Source organism: Haliotis rufescens, unplaced genomic scaffold (assembly GCF_023055435.1).
Source record: "Haliotis rufescens isolate VD_foot unplaced genomic scaffold, xgHalRufe1.0.p SCAF_3, whole genome shotgun sequence".
Taxonomy (NCBI): domain Eukaryota; kingdom Metazoa; phylum Mollusca; class Gastropoda; order Lepetellida; family Haliotidae; genus Haliotis; species Haliotis rufescens.
The window spans coordinates 67,256,603-67,282,247 of record NW_025964001.1 but is presented as its reverse complement, the minus strand read 5'-3'; the positions used below and the strand labels follow the sequence as shown (position 1 = coordinate 67,282,247).

Below are 25,645 nucleotides of genomic sequence, written 5' to 3'. Positions count from 1 at the left end.
GTCTTGGGTATATTTTTAGATGCAGGACACATGTTAAATCAAATATTTTTTCTGAGGGATTCTTTAACAAAGAACTTGAAATCATACGCGCATTCTGATTGGTTTGTCCTATTTTCGCAAATAACATTCATCGATAGTGGGACGAGTCTTCTTGCAGGTTACGGAAAGGGGCGAGTAAGGACGAATGTCGTCCCCCTAGCGATGAATGTTATGTGCGAAAATACGACAAATAATAATCCCGGAATAACACGAGTTGGTCACGAATGTTAAAACCCAATGTTCGCCTCATACGACCATGAGTGGTTCACTGGGACAAGTCCTAACCTAAGATGCTGGGACATTCAAGCCTTTATGTTATGGCTCATGGTACATTTCATTTAACGAAGATATAAACAATTTATTAACTTTTTTGGCCGAAGGAAAATATTTTCTGTTTCCGAAACTGTATCCTGCAGTTTGTATTTCCTCGAACATTAAAATATTCCATTTTTGACAAGATATATAAAAAATAGAACTGTTAAAATGTTAGTATCAATTTTCACACACATACGGATACAATATCCACACATAGGTACGTTTAATAAATACTATGTGATGGCTCGTATCTAAACAAGAGGCCCATAGGGCCTTATCGCTCACCTGGATATTTACGCAATCATGACAAAATATACATTTGCATTGTACATGTACTTAATACTGCAAATATTTCTTCATTTTGATTCTGGCAGCATTTAAAATGGGTGGATGTCAAATCTGACAGCATGAACATGTACTTCTCTAGATACAAATGTAGCATAACGATCTGAATCGTTTCCATGTTATGTTCCAGGATAAATCATATTAAAGGTATTATTCTCTTTATAACAAACAAATGTATACAATGTATCTGTTTATTATAGTGTGGGGATAATATCGGTTTGCATGTTATGGTCAAGGTTCTAACTCCTTTGGGAGTGCCGGACAGATGAACAAAAGGGCCAGTCCTGGTAGCATATGTGCATTCCTCTCATTATACTCTCAATTGTGCATATGGTATACGGTGGGGATCTTAACTGTGTCCAAGTTATAAACTCTTTTTGGACCCGCCCCTTAGTCCCCGGGGGTGGGGTAGGGTTCTGCCACTCCATTTCTCCAATTTGAATCCCCACCATTTGAGAATGCTTCCAATCATATATGGTTGATATCTATCTCTTAGTTCCAGAGAAGAAGTCGTTTATAGCAATATAGCCAAATTACCCCTTTTTGGCCCCGACCCTCAGCCCCTTGGGGGGTCAGCCCCACCATTTGTACAATTTTGAATCCCCACCACATAGGGATGCTTCCAGTCAAATTTCGTTTTTTTCCTCTCAGTTGTCGTTCCTATTAGAAGAAGTCGCTTGAACGGACGGACGACGTACGGTCGACGGACGCCACGGTATGGCATTAGCTCACCTTAGTCCTTCGGACCCGGTGAGCTAAAAACACTCTTCCATAAACTGAAATTATGCGCAATATCTCAAAGATGTCGAATGCAATGGTCATACGAAATAATTATATAATTATACTTTACACCCTAACTGTAACATCGAAATGTTACATTTCATTGTAACGAAAACCAGGGGGTTTATACAATATGTGCATAGCCTCTACTAAAACATACTTAATGACATTGCTCAATATTCCTCATAATAAAGAAATTGACATCCATAAATTCTCTTCCTTTTGCCCAATATTGCTGCCTGATGATATCAAAACACTGCACTGAGCGTTCAATGGGAAAGGCGCACACAACTTTTGAATGAGTTTCATGTTCCTTTTTAATAAAGAGGTGTTACGCAAACACGGAAACTACTTTGAACAGTGAATGGATCTGTGAGTGGACGGGGGAGGAGGGGGAGGGGGGGATCGAGCCTGCTTATCTGGGAGCATCTAGCTGTTACCACTTCCTTGTAAAGTGAGCGAGTGGGTGAATTTTGTTTAACTTCACTTGAAACTGTATTTCAGTTTCTCGGGTGGTGTCAGTGGAAGGAAACCTCGAACTGATGCTGTGGTAGACGTGTGTCACTTCCTTGAAACCTACAAGCAGGGCTGTGGTGTTCAATCGGTAACTTTTCGTAAATACGACGGTATGCAAACACGGGAAGTGAGTGAGTGAGTGGATGTGTGTGTGGAAGATTGAGTTTTCGGGTGATTGGTTGGTTGGTTGGTTTGTTGTTTAACGCCGCACAATATTTCAGCTATTTGACGGCGGTCTGTAAATATTCGAGTCTGGACCAGACAATCCAGTGATTAATATTATGAGCACCGATCCACGCAATCGGGATCGATGACATGCATCAACCAAGTCAACGAGCCTGACCACCCGATCCCGTTACTCGCCTATTACCACAATTGGGGTGATTGAATTTGAGAGAGATTGGGTGAGTGAGTGAGTGAGTGCGGGGGTTGATTGGGTGAGGGAGTTAGTGACTGAGTTTGGGGGTTACTGGGTGAGTGAGTGAGTGATTAGGTGAGTGAGTGATTGAGTGACTGTGCGGTGGGGGTGTTTGGATTAGTGGGTGATTGAGTGAGGTAGGGAGTGAGTGAGTGATTGAGGGTGGGTGGGTTGGTGATTGAGATTTGGTGAGTGAGTGATTAGGTGAGTGAGTGGGTGATTGAGTGACTGTGGGGGTTGATTGGATTAGTGAGTGAGTGAGTGAGTGAGGTAGGGAGTGAGGGATTGAGTAATATTGGGTGGGTGAGTGGGTGAGTGAGTTAGTGTCTGGTTAAGTGAAATAAGTGAGAGTGTTAAGGTGGGTGACAGAGTGATAGAGGTAGGGATGAGTGATTGAGAGAGCTTGTTTATCGAGGAGCTACTGGCTGTTCCCACTACATCATAAAGTGACGGAGTTGGAGACCTTTGTTTGACACCTCAAGTAGAGACAATCATTAACATAAATACGGCTGTTTACTCAACGAGGAAGTACGTTATACAATATCATGATTGGTCCTTTTGAATAATTTATATTGCTAGTTAGAAAATATATGCACATATAACACAGATTTTTCTAATTGTCCAGTTACATGACAATCTTTTACTATCAATATCCAAACCGGGCCAATCTTATTCAGTGAGTCTACATATAGATGTCTAACGATCTAATTGTCTGATCTAAATGTATGTATATGTTCAGCTATTGTTGCAACTTCCTTGATTCACGGTTTCATAGACTTGAAATTTAGCATTTTATGTTAAAGTTAATGTCAGTAAGTACAGGGCCACTTGACATAAGATTGTGATTAGCAATATGTTTACAAATACCCTGTTACTATTGAGGTGCCACAGTTCGACAGGTTTAGCCTATGATCATGGGTTCGAATCCCAGATTCGCCAGTATTTTTAGTCTTACCACCACACCGTGCTGGGGCTGTGGGGTACCTTTGTGGTTAAAGCGTTCGTTCGCCACGCATATGGCCGGGGTTCGACTCCAACATTGGTACAATATTTGAAGTCACTTTCTGGTGTCACCGGTCTTGATTTTGCTTGAATATTGCTAAAAGCGATGTAAAACCGCACTCATGCACTCACTCACGATCGTGGGTGAAACAGATGCAGTAACAATCTGCAACCTGCATGACATCAGTTTTGGCCTTTCCCATAAAGATGAGACCCGTGAAGATTCCGGGGTAGAATAGGTCTTCAGCAACCCATGCTTGCCATAAAAGGTGACTATGCTTGTCGCAAAAGGCGACTAACGGGATCGGGTGGTCAGGCTCGCTTACTTGGTTGATACCTGTCATCGATTCAAATTGCGTGGATCGATGCTCATGATATAAATCACTGGATTGTCTGGTCCAGACTCGATTATTTACAGACCGCCGTCATATAGCTGGAATAATGCGGAGTGCGCGTTAAACAACAAACCAACCAACCAACCAACCATAAAGATGACAGGCCGTGATAAGTAATTTTACAAAACGACGTTCATACCAGGTGAGCTACATCTTCGATACGCATGTATAACACTTCTGATATTAAATCAGTGAGTGGCTGTTGAGGACAGATAGTAAGGCGGGTTAATGGTGAAGAGTTACCCCCCTTGATCGATTCTTCATCACTGAAGACAACTCTGTTTGGTACGACCGTTTGTTCTTCCAGACTGGCGTTCGCTCGTCACGCCAAAGACCCGGGTTCGATTCCCGACATGGGTACAATGTGTGAAACCCATTTCTGGTGTCCCCCGCCGTGATATTGCTGGAATATTGCTTAAAGCGGCGTAAAACCATGCTCACTCACTCACTCTCTCACTCACTCTTCCAGATTGTGCATAAGCCTGGTCTTTTTTGTAGTTTGGTCTGTGAAGTGCACGGTTCAAGGATAGGCATTTTTAACAATATTTTTTAATTATTAAACTGTCGTGTATTCGCTGTAAATGATCTACTGATACCTTGACCTTCTTTCATTTTCCTCAAATTTAAATATTGTGTTTCACAAGGAAGCTGTATTCAATATTCTGATCACATGTTGACGATGTCAAGTAGACTTGATCAAAGCCATAAGCAAAACCACTTCCAATTACCGGTTGAGAGTTTCAAGATTATTAAAAAACAATGCTATATTTCATGTCGTGACCAACAAGGAAATGATGTTGTTGTATTATTCTGTCCTTTTCCTTGAGTTTAGCAATGAGTAGCCCAAACGCCATGCGTCCAACGTTTTTATTCTGTTCGAATCTGATTAAGTCATCTTGCTTTAAGAATAGGATATCGCATTTTAGAAGACAAAATGGGGGTACTGAAACACAATCTCACAGGCCTGAGTGACCGTTGTTTTACTGTGATACTCTAACTACAGTAAACTACGGTTATAACGAACACGCTTATAACGAACTGACGGATATAACGAACTTACTTTTCTGGTCCCGACTATTTGCTGTATTAATGCTGTATAAATGCTTATAACGAACTACGGTTATAACGAACTAAAATTAGTAGTCCCTTTGAGTTCGTTATAACCGTACTTTACTGTATACCGCGACGGTCTGTACATTAAATCGAATCTGATGAACCAGTGGTCGAATATATATTATACATGTATATACCGCCGGTATCTAGGTACTAGTGTCTGCTCAAATGAAGCTTTATTTGTTCCCCGACCAGTAGATCCGTTTGCATTCCAGTTATCATTCTCAACTCCCTGGGGAGTATAGAACCAAGGCTGTCGAGGGGCGCTAGAAGGTGTTTTACATCCACATCGGATATCCATTCCCTGATGGGTGAACAGAGGCACAATTGAACTTAGATACAGTAAACTACGTTGATAACGAACACGCTTATAACGAACTGACGGATATAACGAACCTACTTTTTTGTCCCGACTATTTGCTGTCGTTATGCCGTATATATGCTTATAACGAACTACGGTTATAACGAACTAAAATTAGTGGTCCCTTTGAGTTCGTTATAACCGTAGTTTACTGTACTTGACCATGGTGGCACCACAAGGTTTGACACTTGTGTTTCGATTACACTAGGGGTAATGGCAACACTGTAAAGACCTGTAATCGTTGTTGGTCCCAAGGCTGAATAACAACCTGGTCACTAGTGGGATACGATCTCAGCACCTGGCGCTTTTGACCGCTTGCCCAGTCCGCCCCAATAACATCCTGATCCTCCGTTATCAGCTCCAATGACAAGAATGCGATACAGGACACTGTCCCGGAATACTACTGACCCGTCTAAAACGCTGTAAACAGCTGTAAACGATTCATCGGAACCTTATACTGTTTATATGTAGTAAGGGACAGTGGGGTAGCCTGGTGGGTAAAGCGTTCGTTCGTCCCTGGTTCGATTCCCAACATGGATACAATGCGTGAAGCCCATTACTGATGCCCCCCGCCGTGATATTGCTAAGAGTGGCGTAAAACAATACTCACTCTCCTATTTAGTATGTAGTTTTAAACATTATTCCAGACAATATGAACAATAATATGGACGGAGAACCAGTACGATCACTTTTTAAAAACAACTTAGTGTATCTAGAAAGCACCCGTGAAGATCCGGGTTAGAATGGATCTTCGGCAACCTATTCTTGCCGTAAAACGTGACTATGCTTGTTGTAAGAGGCAACTAATGGGGTCGGGTGGTCATGCTCGCTGACTTGGTTGATGCATGTCTTCGTATCCCAATTGTGTGGATCGATGCTCATGATGTCAATCACTGGATTGTCTGGTCCTGACTCCACTATTTACAGACCGCTGTCACATAGCTGGAACACTGCTGAGTGCGGCGCTAAATACAAACAAACATACAAATAGAAAGCACAAACAAGATGTTGTAATTAATCAAGTTTAATGTTCGAAGGCAGGTACAGTCATATAAACATTAACCAATATGAATCCTTGTATTATTCTATACACTGGGAAATCATTTACATCAACAAGTATTTTAAATGACATAATATTTACAACGTGTGTGTCACTGTGACACTGTCAGAGGTACGTGATCGCCCTGCTACAATAACGTTTTAAAAAAGCAATTATTTTTCATTTAATTCTTCTTACCAACACAGATAAAAAGTACAACCAAGTGTACGTATCTGCTCAATACGTCAACGCCAGAAAATAACCAGTCTCGGTTATCTGCCGAAACAGATTCCAGTGGGCGTATGAGGAAAACTAGTGATGAAAATGATATGACTGGATCACAGAAAGTAAGAGTGTGAGTATTGTTCTACGCCGCTTTAAGCAGTATTCCAGCAACATCACGGCTTCACTCGCTGTACCCACTGTACCCCGGGTCATCGGCGTGACGAGCGAACGCTTTACAACTTTGCTACCCCACCGTCCCTCACTGAAATGAGTGATGATACCAGGGCCCACTTGCACAAAGCGATCTTAGCGCTAAGACTATTGTAAGCCTATGTTAAAGTATGGGAGTTGAGATCATCTTAGCGCTAAGATCGCTTTGTGCAAGTGGACCCAGGTGTTCGCGAAAAGGGAAAGCTCTGAAAAAACTAAGTGTTTGTTGCTTAAGGCTGTACTCATCAATATCCCAGCCATACGACGGTGACATGTAAGCAAACGAATCTGGACCAGACAATCCAGTGATCAGTATCATGAGCAAAGATCCACGTAGTCAGGGAGCGCGGTCACAAGTCACCAAGCCTGACCACCCGACCCATTTAAGGGCCAGTTAGAAAGGAGGTGTCAAAACTCCATGTAAAGATGTAGTGTGGGATAGCATTGTGCGTCATGTTGACAAGCAACTGTCATATTTAGTCACTTCCTCTGAAGGTCTGACATAATTTTCTGACTTGACCAGGGTGCCGTTGTACGAAACAACCTCAGCTCTACGACTGTCGTAAGTCTATGTTAAGGTATGGGAGTTACGATCACCTTAACGCTAAGATCGCTTTCTGCAACGGCACCCAGAGCTTTAATGCTGAATCCTTAAGTGAAAGGCTTAGCTATTAACAGAATGTGTCTGTCCAATGAATTTGAATAATATGTACATGCTCTATGGTAAGTGTATCTACACAATCATATACAGTTATCTACACAGGAATACACGGAGAGGAATGCACAAACTTATATTCTACATTCTACATCTTGTTGTATCTTCCTGTATGTCCACATGATAGCGTAAACACTGATGAGAGGATAGGTGACAATATATACAATCCGTGAATGAAATAGACATTGTTTAGGACGACCAAAATAATGTCATCACATTATGCAGACAGTTTCGAGCAATGTGATGTTATGTACACAAGAAATAACACCGGGTGTCCGTGACATGATGTAGTGATGTCGTTGTAACACCAGGTGCTCGCGAAGACACTACTGGCGTTACGATGTCACAAGGTGTTCGCGAAACACTGGGTTGGAGTGATGACACCCGGTGTTCGCGAAACACTGTGTTGTGGTGATGGCACCAGGTGTTCGCGAATAACTTGGTTGGAGTGATGGCACCAGGTGTTCGCGAATAACTTGGCTGGAGTGATGGCACCCGGTGTTCGCGAATAACTTGGTTGGAGTGATGGCACCAGATGTTCGCGAATAACTTTGTTGGAGTGATAGCACCAGGTGTTCGCGAAAAAACTGGGTTGCAGTGATGGCACCAGGTGTTCGCGAAACACTGTGTTGTAGTGATGACACCAGGTGTTCGCGAAACACTGGGTTGTAGTAATGGCACCAGGTGTTCGCGAATAACTTGGTTGGAGTGATGGCACCCGGTGTTCGCGAATAACTTGGTTGGAGTGATGGCACCCGATGTTCGCGAATAACTTGGTGAGAGTGATGGCACCAGGTGTTCGCGAATAACTTGGTTGGATTGATGGCACCAGGTGTTCGCGAATGACTGTGTTGTAGTGATGGCACCAGATGTTCGCGAATCGTTATGTGTTGTAGTGATGACACCGCGAATCATTACTGTGGTGAAGGCACCGAGAGTTCACAAAAAACTGTACTATTTCAATTGTGGCTGCGGTTTTTTCGCTGAACACAAGGTAACATTGATGACACCGGGTGTTCGTGAATTACTGTAATGATACCGTAATGATCGCGAGGGTGAGATCGATGTCAGTTACGCTAGAGTAGCTATATGATCAACATTCCGTGACGTCATTGGCTCCTCTGAAGGAGTATTGTGGCGCTATGGGGTGAAGAGTCTGGGTGTTCCCTGTCACAGGGTACTTAATGGTGGCCATGCTGTCATCTAGTTCACTGAAGATTGCCTCGACCGAGGGGTGAGACATCAGGGACCCAGGGAAAGCTGAAACAAATGCGTCAGATTTTAGTTCGTGCAGATAACTCCTTTACTTGCAAAATACCAGTTTTCGTCATTTAACATTATATTGAAAAGCATTAACTGACTGCTGGGATCAACAGTCAGGTCAATGTGTGTTTGGTTTCCTTTCTGGTCTCAGAAGTCAGGGCAGTAAAGTAATTACAGTAAACTATTACACTAAACAACTAACAGTAAAGAACTAAAATCAGTAAGCTACTAACAGAAAACAACGAACAGCAAACTATTATACTAAACAACTAACAGTAAAGTACCAATATTGACTACTTACAGTAAAGTACTAACAGGAAACAACTAACAGTAAAGTACTAACAGTAAAGAACTACTTACAGTAAGCTACTAACAGAAAACAACGAACAGTAAAGTACTAACAGTAAACCTACAGTAAAGTACTAACAGTAAACTATTATACTAAACAACTAACAGTAAACTACTAACAGTAAAGAACTACTAACAGTAAGCTACTAACAGGAAACAACTCATAGTAAAGTACTAACAGGAAACAACTAATAGTAAAGTACTAACAGTAAACTAACAGTAAAGTACTAACAGTAAACCACTTACAGTCAACAACTAACAGTCAACTACTAACAGTAAACAGTAAAATACTAACAGTAAGCTACTAACAGTAAGCTACTAACAGTAAACTACTAACAGTAAACAGTAAAGTACTAACAGTAAACTACTAACCTCTGATGCAGAAAGACAACAGGACAACGAGGAGAACATTTGTGACAACCACCCCAACAACAACTGCCAACAGTATCTTCCACGCTGAAACAAAGACACTATGAGTGTGTGTCCCGAACACCTGGTGTCATCACTGACTTTCAGTCATCCACTGACCCCCAGCTTGCCTCTTACACCCAATAGGAATTGTTTCAGCAGATAATCGAGACTATTATTATTCTCTTGCCTTGACTTTTCACTCTGGCTTTTCACAATATTCCAACAATATCTCTTCACAGACTGTAGGCATGTGGGCTTCTGAGCATGTCCATCAAACAAAGTATATTTTATTGCATTATTTATGGTAATTTATGGAAGATTTTGGTTTTGAAAAAACGCTTTCATCCCACAATAAGCTGCCACCTAATAACTGATATATTGTTCACATAGTCGGTAAACCTGACTCAGCAATAGTTCTAAACTGGTAAGCATGCATACAGTGCTTCAGCAGTACTTACTATAGTCCTCGTCATCCTTGAGATTCAGATCAGTCGTATCTGGAAGGGAATCGATTATATGGGTGAGGTCGTATTATTTGTACATTAAACATCATTAATGTTGTGTACGTACTGTGCTGGTGTTTTATAGTGATGTCATTGTGGAATACTTACTGTTGTAAACTTTCGTTGTACTGATGATGCGTGCAGTGGTATCTGTGGAAAAATGAAGATGAAGCGAAATCAATCATGTTCTCTGTGAAATGCAGCATCTCAGTTGTTTGCTTTATATATTTCAGCTATGCAACGACTGCCTCTGAATTTAATCGAGTCTGGATCTATCAATCCAGTGATTAATAATATCAGCACAGACCAACACCGTAGAAGTTTGAGTGAGTGAGTGAGTGAGTGAGTGAGTGTGGTTTTACGCCGCTTTTAGCAATATTCCAGCAATATCACGGCGGGGGACACACATTGTACCAATGTCGGGAATCGAACCGGGTCTTCGGCGTGACGAACGAACGCTTTAACCACTAAGCGATCCGACCGCCCCACACCGTTGAAGACACACAAAAACCTGAAATTGACCACTGACCACTGACGACCCGAAGCATTTAGACTTAACACCAAGATACGTTGCCTTGGATACTAAACAAAACAAACATTATGCACGTGTATTTATATTTTTCAGGGAATATTTTACATGATTATGTTTAACTGTTTCATGCTTCAAGTCGGGAATATACACTGGGGCGACTTACCATATCCTATTCCGATACTGTATTCCAAATCCAGATTACGACGAAGACCATTGGTCAAGATGACCCTGTACAGACCGGTCATGTTTTCAGTAACATTCACGTGGTAGAATTGAAATAACTGGACAACAGGTGACAAGGTCCGGTTCCTCATGTTCCAAAGAGAATTGTCACCGCTCCTACTCCAAACACTGGTTTCATTACTTCCATCTGCCTGAAGGCTCCATCCCGCAACTAATGACCTTGGACTTGAGACGACTGTGAAGTTGACCTCGATTGATTCTCCCTCAACAACTGTGAACCTCCTTGAAAGTTCCCCTTGATTTTGTAAAACTGGGAAATCTGTAACAATAATAGCATTCGCGAGTAATATTAAACCATCGAATCTGGGCAATTCAAACCAGTGATTGACATCATGAGCATCGATTTACGCCATTGGCATGGAATGAAACGCATCAACCAAGTCACCGAGCCTGACGACCCGATCCCATAAGTCGCCTCTTACGACAAGCATGGGTTGCAGAAGACTAATTCTATCCCGGATACTCACGGGGGAAGAACTATTTGAAAGGAGTATTTAGAGTAATATTGTTTGTATATGTTGAAAGAATTGTTGTTATTGACGGAAAGAGACTTATTTGTAACCGCTTCTGAAGTAAAGAGTGGGTTTTATGATCGGGGTTTATGTCTCCTTGCGCTCATTAAGTGACACCCTCATCGTCAAATTAAATGGACTTTTACGCACTATAGTATGCCAAACTAGATCACATGCCCAGGAAGATCCAGGTTAGAATAGGTTTTCCGCAACCAATGTTTGCCGTAAGAGGTGACTATGCGTGTCGTAAGAGGCATTCGAGAGTAATGTTGTTAATGCATCAGTAAATATGTAAGTAATTGTTATGATGTGTAATTATACAAGTCGGAAAAAAGTCTTAACAAAGTACTAATATATGCTGCTTATTGTGTGAACAACATTTCTTTTTTGGGGGGGTACGCTGCTTTTAGCAATATTACAGCAATATAACGGCGGGGAGCACCAGAAACGGGCTTCACACATTGTACCCATGTCACGAATCGAACCCGGGTGTCCGGCGTGATGAGCGAACGCTTTAACTGCTAGGCTACCCGACCGCCCCTTGAACGTTGTGAGAATGAACACCACCTTAACTGCATCCTGATGATGTTCTGGGTACTTTGTTTCTGTTCTACCATTGCTATGTATATAATGACCGTCACGTCTGTAATGACTGCCACGTCTCTATGTAAAGTCATAGGTCCTTTCATATGTTTGCCCTATCTTTTGCATCTGTCCAATATGGCGGAACGTTACTTCGGAGTTCGTGTTTGCGTATTTGCCAAAGCATTCTAAAACATTGTAGGGTTATCGGCGACGTTTCACGATGATCATTGGTGATTAGTTTAAAAAAACCAATAACCCAAGATCACCGATATGCTATTTTTGATACTCAATTTTCCGAGCTAAGCTCCAATATTTTGATTTCAAAACATACAGTAAATAACGCCGTGAATGGTGATTTAGTAATGTGTCACAAATGGTGAAATTTACAATGTTCTTCATTTTCCTTTGGTAATTTTCAGTAATTTTCCTTTGCGTAAAATGTTTTGAGAGAAGGAGATACGTTAACTTATTGACCGACATAATCGATCCTCACGATCGTGGTGAGCAGGAGAGAAAAGAGAGAATTGTTCCACTCGGGGATTCCCCATGAAAAGTAGTCCCGGTCAAAAATCGTGTAAACGTCAAAAGGTGAAGTTAATACTTTGTAAACGTCACTTTTTAAAGTTTATTGAAAAATGTACTGGTCATGTTATCAGCAAATAAACCAATCAAATCATCAAAAATCCCTTAAGCTTCAAAATAAGAAGTAACAACATAACCCTGGCAATCATGCCTTATTCACAGTCAATTCATTTTGATTACGACGCCCTCTGCTTTAGCATTCCTCCTTTAGTTTTCATGCAGATCTATTGAGATTCGTACAGATCATCTCGAAATGAATACGTTGGTAAGAGGTATATTAGTCGATAAAGGCACAATGACATGGATCTATCCTGCTACAAATGATGCTACGTCTGTGCAGTCAACTACATACTCACATTCAGGCACTGTTAGGTGCACCTCGGCCTCCGGACTATCATTGTGGTTGGCGCTGTTGTTAGCTGTACATACATAGGTGCCGCTGTCTTCACGCCCGGCGTTGATCACGTCGACGACACTAATGAAGCCGTCAGTGGGAGGCTGGCGGAGGCCATAGCGGTCTGTGAGGTTCTCTTCCTTTATGATGTCGCCATCCTTTCGCCACGTGATGAAGGGAGGAGGAAATTCATCAACAGAGCAGACCAGAGTGGCGTTGGCACCTCCCGAAATGGTGTAATTAGCTCTGACTCCCTTGTCGACTGATATCGAAATATTCCACGGCGGATCTGGAACATGAGCAAATGTGAAGACGTGAAAGCATTTAGTGGTTCTAAAACCTATGTGTTTGTTTGCTGTTTAACGCCGCGCTCATATATGACGGTGGTTCGTAAATAATGGACTCTGGGCAATGCAACCAGTGATGGACAACATGAACCTCGATCTACAATGATATGCATCAACCAAGTCACCGAGCCTGACCACCCGATACCATTAGTCTCCTCTTACGACAAGCATGGGTTGCCGAAGACTATCCTGGGTACTTACGGGGGAAGAATTATTTGAAAGGAGTATTTAGAGTAATACTGTATATATTGAATGAATTGTTTTTATTGACGTATGAGTGGGTTTCATGATCGGAGGTAATGTCTCCTTGCACTCATTAAATCACACTTTCATCGCCAAATTAAATGGACTTTTGCGCATTAAACTTTGCTAAACTAGATCACATGCCCCGTGAAGAGCCAGGTTAGAATAGGTCTTCAGCAACCCATGCTTGCCGTAAAAGGCGACTAGGCTTGTCATAAGAGGCGATTGACGGGAACGGGTGGTCAGACTTACCGACTTGGTTAATACAAGTCTACGTATCCCAATTGCGTAGATCAATCCTCATGATGTCAATCACTGGACTGTCTGGTCCAGACTCGATTATTTACAGACCGGCGTCATATAGCTGGAATATTGCTGAGTGCGGCGTTAAACAACAAACAAACAAACAAACATTCACAAACTTGATTCCAAAGTCAAGAATGTTGTTTTTTCTTATTTACCGAAGACGAAGCCAAGTAGAGTAAAGAAAAACAAATTACACTTACAGCTCTGTAACAATTATGTTATTGGGGAATAAATCTGTTAATAGCAACATATATGTGAATAATTATTATGTAATTCTGTATTCTTAGAGATGGGTAAGAGGTACAGTAGTTGGTAAATGCACAATGACATGAATCTATTCTGCTACAACTGATTCTACGACTGCGCAGTCAACTACATACTCACAGTTAGGCACGACCAGGTGCACCTCGGCTTCCGGACTATCATTCTGGTTGGCGCTGTTGTTAGCTGTACATACATAGGTGCCGCTGTCTTCACGCCCGGCGTTGATCACGTCGAAGACACTAATGAAGCCGTCAGTCGGAGGCTGGTGGAGGCCATGGCGGTCTGTGAGGTTCTCTTCCTTTATGATGGCGCCATCCTTTCGCCACGTGATGAAGGGAGGAGGAAATCCATCAACAGAGCAGACCAGAGTGGCGTTGGCACCTTCTGGAATGGTGTAACTATCTTCGTGTTGGTTGTTGATAGATATCGAAATATGCCTCGGTGGATCTGGAACATGTGCAAATGTGAAGACGTGAAAGCATTTAGTGGTTCTAAAACCTTTGTGTTTGTTTGCTGTTTAACGCCGCGCTCATATATGACGGTGGTTCGTAAATAATGGACTCTGGGCAATACAACCAGTGATTGACAACATGAACCTCGATCTACAATGATATGCATCAACCAAGTCACCGAGCCTGACCACCCGATACCATTAGTCGCCTCTTACGACAAGCATGGGTTGCAGGAGACTTATTCTATCCCGGATACTCACGGTGGAAGAACTATTTGAAATGAGTATTTAGAGTAATACTGTATATATTGACACAATTGTTTATATTGACGGAGGAGTGAGTTTCATGATCGGGGTTTATGTCTCCTTGCGCTCCTTAAGTCACACTTTCATCGCCAAATTAAATGGACTTTTTCGCATTAAACTATGACAAACTAGATCACATGCCCCGTGAAGAGCCAGGTTGGTATAGGTCTTCAGCAACCCATGCTTGCCGTAAAAAGCGACTAGGTATTTTGTAGGAGACAATTGACGGCATCGGGTGGTCAGACTTACCGACTTGGTTGATACAAGTCATCGTATCCCAATTGTATGGATCTATGCTCATGATGTCAATCACTAGCTTGTCTGGTCCAGACTCGAATATTTACAGACTGCCGTCATATAGTTGGAATATTGCTGAGTGCGGCGTTAAACAACAAACAAACAAACATTCACAAACTTGATTCCAAAGTCAAGAATGTTGTTTTTTCTTATTTACCGAAGACGAAGCCAAGTAGAGTAAAGAAAAACAAAATGCATTTACAGCTCTGTAACAATTATGTTATTGGGGAATAAATCTGTTAATAGCAACATATATGTGAATAATTATGATGTAATTCTGTATTCTCAAAGATGGGTAAGAGGTACAGTAGTTGGTAAATGCACAATGACATGAATCTATTCTGCTACAACTGATTCTACGACTGCGCTGTCAACTACATACTCACAGTTAGGCTCGGCCAGGTGCACCTCGGCTTCCGGACTATCATTGTAGTTGGCGCTGTTGTTGGCTGTACATACATAGGTGCCGCTGTCTTCACGCCCAGCGTTGATCACGTCGAAGACACTAATGAAGCCGTCAGTGGGAGGCTGGCGGAGGCCATACCGGTCTGTGAGGTTCTCTTCCTTTATGATGTCGCCATCCTTTCGCCACGTGATGAAGGGAGGAGGAAATCCATCAACAGAGCAGACCAGAGTGGCGTTGGCACCTCCCGAAATGGTGTAATTAGCTCTGACTCTGTTGCTGACTGATATCGAATTATTCCCTGGAGGATCTGTAACACGTGTAAACGTGAAGACGTAAAAGAACAACAAGAATTTTGTGGTTTAAGATTGAGAGTAATATAAATGTATATTTTGAAAGAATTTTTGTTATTGACGGAAAGGGGGGCACGGGTGTCCAAGTCGTCTAAGGCGCCACGATTCGCTTTGCAGAGTTGCGTCCCTTTGGCACGCCAGAAGCCTATGATTGTGGGTTCCACTCCCGGTTTGCCATGATTATGTTTCTAGGATTGTCAGCACCATACCCGAGCTCGTGGTAAACGTCTTAGACCTGCATCACTTTAGGCTTTCCTCCCACATTAAGCTGACACGCTGCGAAATAACTGGAATACTGTTAAAAGCAGCGTTAAACCCAACTCACTCACTCACTATTGATGGAAAGAGACTCAAGAAAGTTCCATCCTCAAATTGCATGGCATATTTACGCAGGTCATAACTAGGTCACCATTCGTACCATTCCAAAATTTATAAACTTGATTCCAAAGTCTAGAAGGCTGTCTTTTATTCGTTTGAATTTCTAACAAAGACAATTCGGATTCTACTTACAGCTCACACGGATTTCCAAGGTTCTTTGTTCCAGTACAGTGTCATTCGCCTCAATAACGCATGAGTAGTTTCCGTGGTCTGTGACTTGGACGTTTTGGAAAATTAGAGTTTCATTTCCAGGTGTAACCCTTGAATGTTCCTCTTTCTCCCAGTACACTGTGTAGTTTGTTATGTTTTGGTATCCGCAAGTGACAGATGCAGTGGTCCCAGCCGTGATTGTCCATGGTGAGTCCTCAGACAGAAAAACTGCACCTGGAACAAAGGAGGTTGTATACAACACAGTAAACTACGGCTATAACGAACTCAAAGGGACCACTTATTTTACTTCGTTATAACCGTAGTTCGTTATAAGCACATATACAGCAACTATTCAGCAAATGGACGTTACCACATTTCAAAACACTTTTCGTTATATCCGTCAGTTCGTTATAAGCGTTTTCGTTATAAACGTAGTGTACATTCATATTTCCTAACCTGGTCAGGTATACAACTTTCTTGAAGAATTTAATTCCACGTGTTTGTTTTTCTTACATAGCATTATTTGTTCCAGGAAATACTGGAAACTGATTGGCTTCAGGTTTTGGACAGAAAATTGTTCAATGGGTGTCTGGATGTTGAAAAGAAATTATGATTTCTTTAACCGGTTTATCCTTTCAGAGAAAACAATCGAAAACAATTGTGACTGAAAAGATATTGTTTCTAACAAAAATAACAAACCTTGTTTGATTCCTTACCTGTATTTAATCCAATAACTGCCACAACTAACACAACAGCAGGACAACACACCAGCTTCATCGTCGCTGCACGGCTGGTGTTGTTTGTGGGAGAAATGAGTTAGAACGGTCTATAACAAACTTCAAGGAAGTAGTGTCGGGTCGTTTGTAACTGCAGCTGAGGTACATATCACTCGATTATCAGAGGAAACGTTATAGGCAAACACTTGTGATTTTGTTGTTCTTTCCCTGACAGTTTTGACGCATCACACGGAAACAGCGCGTTTCACCTTTGTGAGGGATTCCTTCCGTCATCTCAAGATGTTCCTTTCAGTTCCAGTTTCCATTGAAGGAGAAAATGTCTATTGGATTCCGAATGCATTACCGTAAACACTACAATAAAATCTGACAATGATGCTGTATGTTATTTGTAATGACAGTTAGTATGCGGTTAGTCTGTGGTTTTATGCAACATGTGTCAATATGTCAGTGAGGACAGCGATATTGCTGAATAGTGTTCACAACGACAATCAGGTGATAAAATAGGACTGGTCAGCTCGGAGACAGTGTAATGTATTTAAACTATGACTGAACACATTTAACTGTATCTAGGGTATGTTTTTAGATGCAAGACGTGTGTGAAATCAAAAGTTATTCCTGAGGCATTCTTTGACCGAAGTACTTTTAGTTATAGTTACGCTCATTATTTTGGTTTTTCGTATTTTCGTACATTACATTCATCGATAGGGGGACGAGTCTTGCAGGTTACGGAGAGGGGCGAGTATTGACGAATGCGCCGCACAATCGGATGTCGTATCTCTTGTTTATGTACGGTAGCACGGTATTTTCATTTCATTTCAGTTTCACCTCAACAGGCCTTTATTAATCCTATATTTTTAGCACACACATGCCACACAATATAGGACATAACTAAAAATAATAGTCCTACATTTATTTGTACTGAGTACTTTCGGTAAAAGTTTCAAGAAAAGGAAATTAACATATCATTTAAGGAAATATGCATTTCATAAAACTTTTTTCAAACAACAAGGACTAAGCTATCGAAATCTGCATGCAAACTAATTGTGCCGATAGAAGATCATCAAAAATATGACCATTTTTATCCAACAAAGTACTTATAACATATCATATATCATAAACATAATTGTAAAGTGTGCAAAACAATGTCACACGGGCTTGACGTGACATCCATGTCACATGGTGTTGTATACAAGTCACATCCATATCACACGGTGTTCTATACATGTCACATCAATATCACATAGTGTTGTATACATGTCACACAGTGTTGTATACATGTCACACGATGTCACACGGTGTTGTATACATGTTACATCCATGTCACTGGGTGTTGTATACATGTCACACGGTGTTGTATACATGTCACATCCATGTCACATGCTGTTGTATACATGTCACATCCATGTCACACGGTGTTGTATACATGTCACACACTGTTGTATATATGTCACATCATATCACACGGTGTTGTATACATGTTACATCCATGTCACTCGGTGTTGTATACATGTCACATGGTGTTGTTTACATGTCACACGGTGTTGTATACATGTCCCATCCATGTCACACGGTGTTGTATACATGTCACATCCATGTCATAGGTCTTGTATACATGTCACATCCATGTCATACGGTGTTGTATACATGTCGCAAGGTGTTGTATACATGTCACACGGTGTTGTATACATGTCACATTCATCTCACATGGTGTTGTATACATTTCACATCCATGTCACCCGGTGTTGTAAACATGTCACACGATGTCACACGGTGTTCTATACATGTTACATTCATGTCACTCGGTGTTGTATACATCTCACTAAGTGTTGTATACATGTCACATCCATGACACACAGTGTTGTATATATGTCACATCCATGTCACACGGTGTTGTATACATGTCACATTCATGTCACATGGTGTTGTATACATTTCACATCCATGTCACCCGGTGTTGTAAACATGTCACACGATGTCACACGGTGTTGTATACATGTTACATTCATGTCACTCGGTGTTGTATACATCTCACTCAGTGTTGTATACATGTCACATCCATGACACACAGTGTTGTATATATGTCACATCCATGTCACACGGTGTTGTATACATGTCACATCCATGTCATACGGTGTTGTATACATGTCACATCCATTTCTCACAGTGTTGTATACATGTCACATCCATGCCATACGGTGTTGTATAAATGTCACATCCATGTCACACGGTGTTACATACATGTCACATCCATGTCATACGGTGTTATATACATGTTACATCCATGTCACTCGGTGTTGTATTCATGTCACACGGTGTTGCATACATGTCACACCATGTTGTATACATGTCACATCAAGGTCACTCGGTGTTGTATACATGTCACACGGTATTGTATACATGTCACACGGTGTTGTATACATGTCACATCCATGTCACACGGTGTTGTTTACATGTCACATTCATGTCACACAGTGTTGTATACATGTCACATCCATGTCATACGGTGTTGTATACATGTCACGTCCATGTCATACGGTGTTGTATACATGTCACACGGTGTTGTATACATGTCACATCCATGTCACATTGTGTTGTATACATTTCACATCCATGTCACACGGTGTTGTAAACATGTCACACGATGTCACACGGTGTTGTATACATCTTACATTCATGTCACTCGGTGTTGTATACATCTCACACGGTGTTGTATACATGTCACATCCATGACACACAGTGTTGTACATATGTCCCATCCATGTCACACGGTGTTGTATACATGTCACATCCATGTCATACGGTGTTGTATACATGTCACATCCATTTCACACGGTGTTGTATCAATGTCACATCCATGCCATACGGTGTTGTATACATGTCACTTCCATGTCACACGGTGTTATATACATGTTACATCCATGTCACTCGGTGTTGTATACATGTCACACGGTGTTGAAACATCTCACACGGTGTTGTATACATGTCACATCCATGTCACACGGTGTTGTTTACATGTCACAGAGTGTTGTATACATGTCACATCCATGTCATACGGTGTTGTATACATGTCACATATATGTCACTCGCTGTTCTATACATCCATGTCACACGGTGTTGTATACATGTCACACGGCGTTGTATACCTATCACATCCATGTCACACGGTGTGGTATACATGTCACATCCATGTCACACGAAGTTGTATACATGTCACATCCATGTCACACGGTGTTGTATTCATGTCACATCCATGTCACACGGTGTTGCTTACATGTCACATCCATATCACACGGTGTTGTATACATGTCACATCCATGCCATACGGTGTTGTATACATGTCACACGGTGTTGTATACATGTCACATCCATGTCACTCGGTGTTGTATACATGTCACATCCATGTCACACGGTGTTGTATACATGTCACATCCATGTCATACGGTGTTGTATATATGTTACATCCATGTCACTCGGTGTTGTATACATCAATGTCACACGGTGTTGTATACATGTCACACGGTGTTGTATACCTGTCACATCCATGTCACACGGTGTTGTATACATGTAACATCCATGTCATACGGTGTTGCATACATGTCACATCCATGTCACACGCTGTTGTATTCATGTCACATCCATGTCACACGATGTTGTATACATGTCACACGATGTCACACGGTGTTGTATACATGTTACATCCATGTCACTCGGTCTTCTATACATCCATGTCACACGGTGTTGTATACATGTCAAACGGTGTTGTATACATGTCACATCCATGTCACACGGTGTTGTATTCATGTCACATCCATGACATACTTTATTGTATACATGTTACATCCATGTCACTCGGTGTTGTATACATGTCACACGGTGTTGTATACATGTCACACGGTGTTGTACACATGTCACATCCATGTCACACGGTGTTGTATTCATGTCACATCCATGTCATACGGTGTTGTATACATGTCACATCCATGTCACACGGTGTTGTATACATCTCACTAAGTGTTGTATACATGTCACATCCATGTCACACGGTGTTGTATACAAGTCACATCCATGTCACACGGTGTTCTATTCATGTCACATCCATGTCATACGGTGTTGTATACATGTCACATCCATTTCACACGCGTACGGTGTTGTATACATGTCACATCCATGCCATACCTAGTTCCATACATGTCCCATCTATATCACACTATGTTGTATACATGTCACACGGTGTTGTATACATGTCACACGGTGATGTATACATGTCACACGGTGTTGTATACATGTCACATCCATGTCACATGGTGTTGTTTACATGTCACAGAGTGTTATATACATGTCACATCAATGTCATACGGTGTTGTATACATGTCACATCAATGTCACACGGTGTTGTATTCATGTCAGATCCATGTCATACTTTATTGCATACATGTTACATCCATGTCACACGGTGTTGTATACATGTGACACGGTGTTGTATACATATCCCACGGTGTTGTATCCATGTCACATCCATGTCACACGGTGTTTTATACATGTCACATCCATGTCACACGGTGTTGTATACATGTCACACGGTGTTGTATACATGTCTCATCGATGTCACATGGTTTTGTATACATTTCACATCCATGTCACACGGTGTTGTATACATGTCACACGATGTCACACGGTGTTGTATACATGTTACATCCATGTCACTCGGTTTTGTATACATGTCACACGGTGTTGTATAGATGTCACACGGTGTTGTATACATGTCACATCCATGTTTCTCGGTGTTGTATACATGTCACATCCATGTCAAACGGTGTTGTATACATGTCACATCCATGTCATACGGTGTTGTATACATGTCACATCCATGTCATACGGTGTTGTATACATGTAACATCCATGTCATACGGTATTGTATACATGTCACACGTTGTTGTATACATGTCACATCCATGCCATACGCTGTTGTATACATGTCACATCCACGTCACTCTATGTTGTATACGTGTCACATGCATGTCACACTGTGTTGTATACATGTCACACAGTGTTGTTTATATGTCACATACATGTCACACGTTGTTGTACACATGTCACACGGTGTTGCATATATGTAACATCATGTCACACGGTGTTGCATACATGTCACATCCAAGTCACTCGGTGTTGTATACATGTCACACGGTGTTGTATACATGTCACATCCATGTCACATGGTGTTGTATGCATGTCACACGGTGTTGTATACATGTCACCTCTATGTCACATGGTGTTGTATGCATTTCACACGGTGTTGTATACATGTTATACTCATGTCACTCGGTTTTGTATACATGTCACACCCATCTCACAAGGTGTTGTATACATGTCACACGGTGTTTTATACATGTCACAACCATGTGACACGGTGTTGTGTACATGTCACACGATGTAGAACGGTGTTGTATACATGTTACATCCATGTCACTCGGTGTTGTAACATGTCACACGGTGTTGTATACATGTCACATCCATGTCACACGGTGTTGTATACATGTCACATCCATGTCACACGGTGTTGTATACATGTCACATCCATATCACACGGTGTTGTTTACATGTCACATCCATGTCATACGGTGTTGCATACATGTCACATCCATTTCACACGGTGTTGTATACATGTCACATCCATGCCATACGGTGTTGTATACATGTCACATGCATGTCACACGGTGTTGTATACATGTCACACGGTGTTGTTTATATGTCACATCCATGTCACACGGTGTTGTATACATGTCACACGGTGTTCTTTATATGTCACATCTTGTCACACGGTGTTGTATACATGTCACCTCTATGTCACATGGTGTTGTATGCATGTCACACGGTTATGTATACATGTTATACCCATGTCACTCGGTGTTGTATACATCTCACACGGTGTTGTATACATGTCACATCCATGACTCACAGTGTTGTATATATGTCACATCCATGTCACACGCTGTTGTATACATGTCACATCCATGCCATACGGTGTTGTATACATGTCACATCCATTTCAAACGGTGTTGTATATATGTCACATCCATGCCATACAGTGTTGTATACATGTCACATCCATGTCACACGGTGTTGTATACATATCACATCCATGTCACACCGTGTTGTATACATTTCACACGGTGTTGTATACATGTTACATCAATGTCACTCGGTGTTGTATACATGTAACACGGTGTTGTATTCATGTCACATCCATGTCACACGGTGTTGCATACATGTCACACGGTGTGGTATACATGTTACATCCATGTCACTCGGTGTTGTATACATGTCACACGGTGTTGTATACATGTCACACCATGTCACACGATATTTTATACATGTTACATTCATGTCACACGGTGTTGTATACATGTCACATCCATGTTACTCGGTGTTGTATACATGTCACATCCATGTCACTCGGTGTTGTATACATGTCACATCCATGTCACTCGGTGTTGTATACATGTCACATCCATGTCATACGGTGTTGTATACATGTCACATCCATGTCACACGGTGTTGTATTCATGTCACATCCATATCATACTTTATTGTATACATGTTACATCCATGTCATTCGGTGTTGTATACATGTCACACGGTGTTCTATACATGTCAACTCCATATCACACGATGTTGCATACATGTCACATCCATGTCAGAGCGGTGTTGTATACATGTCACATCCATGACATAGGGTGTTGTATACATGTCACATCATGTCACAAGGTGTTCTATACATGTCACATCCATGTCACACGGTGTTGTATACATGTCACATCCATGGCAAATGGTGTTGTTTACATATCACACGGTGTTGTTTACATGTCACATCCATGTAACACGGTGTTGTATACATGTCACATCCATGTCACATCGTGTTGTTTACATGTCACACGGTGTTGTATACATGTCACATCCATGTCACAAGGTGTTGTATACATGTCAAAGCCATGTCATACGGTCTTGTATACATGTCACAAGGTGTTGTATACATGTCACACGGTGTTGTATTCATGTCACACGGTGTTGTATACATGTCACATCCATGTCACATGGTGCTCTATACATTTCACATCCATGTCACACGGTGTTGTAAACATGTCACACGATGTCACACGGTGTTGTATACATGTTACATTCATGTCACACGGTGTTGTATACATCTCACACGGTGTTGTATACATGTCACATCCATGACACACAGTGTTGTATTTATGTCACATCCATGTCACACGGTGTTGTATACATGTCACATCCATGTCATACGGTATTGTATACATGTCACATCCATTTCACATGGTATTGTATACATGTCACATCCATGCTATAGGGTGTTGTATACATGTCACATCCATGTCAAACGGTGTTGTATACATGTTACATCCATGTCACTCCGTGTTGTATACATGTCACACGGTGTTGTATACATGTCACACGGTGTTGTATACATGTCACATCCATGTCACACGGTGTTGTATACATGTCACACGGTGTTGTATCCATGTCACACGGTGTTGGATACATGTCACATCCATGTCACACGGTGTTGTTTACATGTCACAGAGTGTTGTATACATGTCACATCCATGTCATATGGTGTTGTATACATGTCACATCCATGTCACACGGTGTTGTATACATGTCACACTGTGTTGTATACATGTTACATCCATATCACATGGTGTTGTATACATTTCTCATCCATGTCACACGGTGTTGTATACATGTCACACGATGTCACACGGTGTTGTATACATGTTACATCCATGTCACTCGGTGTTGTATACATGTTACACGGTGTTGTAAACATGTCACAAGGTGTTGTATACAATTCACACCCATGTCACTCGGTGTTGTATACATGTCACATCCATGTCATACGGTGTTGTATACATGTCACATCCATGTCACTCGGTGTTGTATACATGTCGCGCGGTGTTGTATACATGTCACACAGTGTTGTATACATGTCACATCCATGTCACACGGTGTTGTATACATGTCACATCCATGTCACACGGTGTTGTATACATGTCACATCCATGTCATACGGTGTTGTATACCTGTCACATCCATGTCACACGGTGTTGTATCCATGTCACATCCATGTCATACGTTATTGTATACATGTTACATCCATGTCACACGGTGTTGTATACATGTTACAAGGTGTTGTATGCATGTCACAAGGTGTTGTATACAATTCACACCCATGTCACTCGGTGTTGTATACATGTCACATCCATGTCATACGGTGTTGTATACAGGTCACATCCATGTCACTCGGTGTTGTATACATGTCGCGCGGTGTTGTATACATGTCACACGGTGTTGTATACATGTCACATCCATGTCACACGGTGTTGTATACATGTCACATCCATGTCAAACGGTGTTGTATACATGTCACATCCAAGTCATACGGTGTTGTATACTTGTCACATCCATGTGACACGGTGTTGTATCCATGTCACATCCATGTCATACGTTATTGTATACATGTTACATCCATGTCACACGGTGTT

General features: G+C 41.5%; 1 protein-coding gene across 1 annotated transcript; it reads right to left on the bottom strand.

Annotated features, from left to right (window-relative positions):
* Positions 1-6,326: 6,326 nt before the first annotated feature.
* On the bottom strand, positions 6,327-17,292 carry LOC124151506 (hemicentin-1-like). Its single transcript, XM_048403328.1, has 10 exons — positions 17,061-17,292; positions 16,327-16,578; positions 15,447-15,773; positions 14,127-14,453; positions 12,809-13,135; positions 10,694-11,032; positions 10,107-10,148; positions 9,954-9,992; positions 9,457-9,540; positions 6,327-8,733 (listed from the first exon to the last, which is right to left on the bottom strand). Exons 1-10 carry the CDS (start codon positions 17,119-17,121, stop codon positions 8,567-8,569), a joined length of 1,965 nt encoding a protein of 654 aa, XP_048259285.1. The 5' UTR covers positions 17,122-17,292; the 3' UTR covers positions 6,327-8,566.
* Between the last annotated feature and the right edge of the window lie 8,353 nt (positions 17,293-25,645).

Coding starts and splice junctions, on each gene's coding strand:
- LOC124151506 (XM_048403328.1), bottom strand. CDS start 17,121: ATGAAGCTGGTGTGTTGTCCTGCTGTTGTGTTAGTTGTGGCAGTTATT. Junction 13,136..14,126: donor GCACCTGGTCGTGCCTAACT/GTGAGTATGTAG, acceptor CTCATGTTCCAG/ATCCGCCGTGGAATATTTCG. Junction 9,541..9,953: donor CAAGGATGACGAGGACTATA/GTAAGTACTGCT, acceptor TCTTTGTTTCAG/CGTGGAAGATACTGTTGGCA.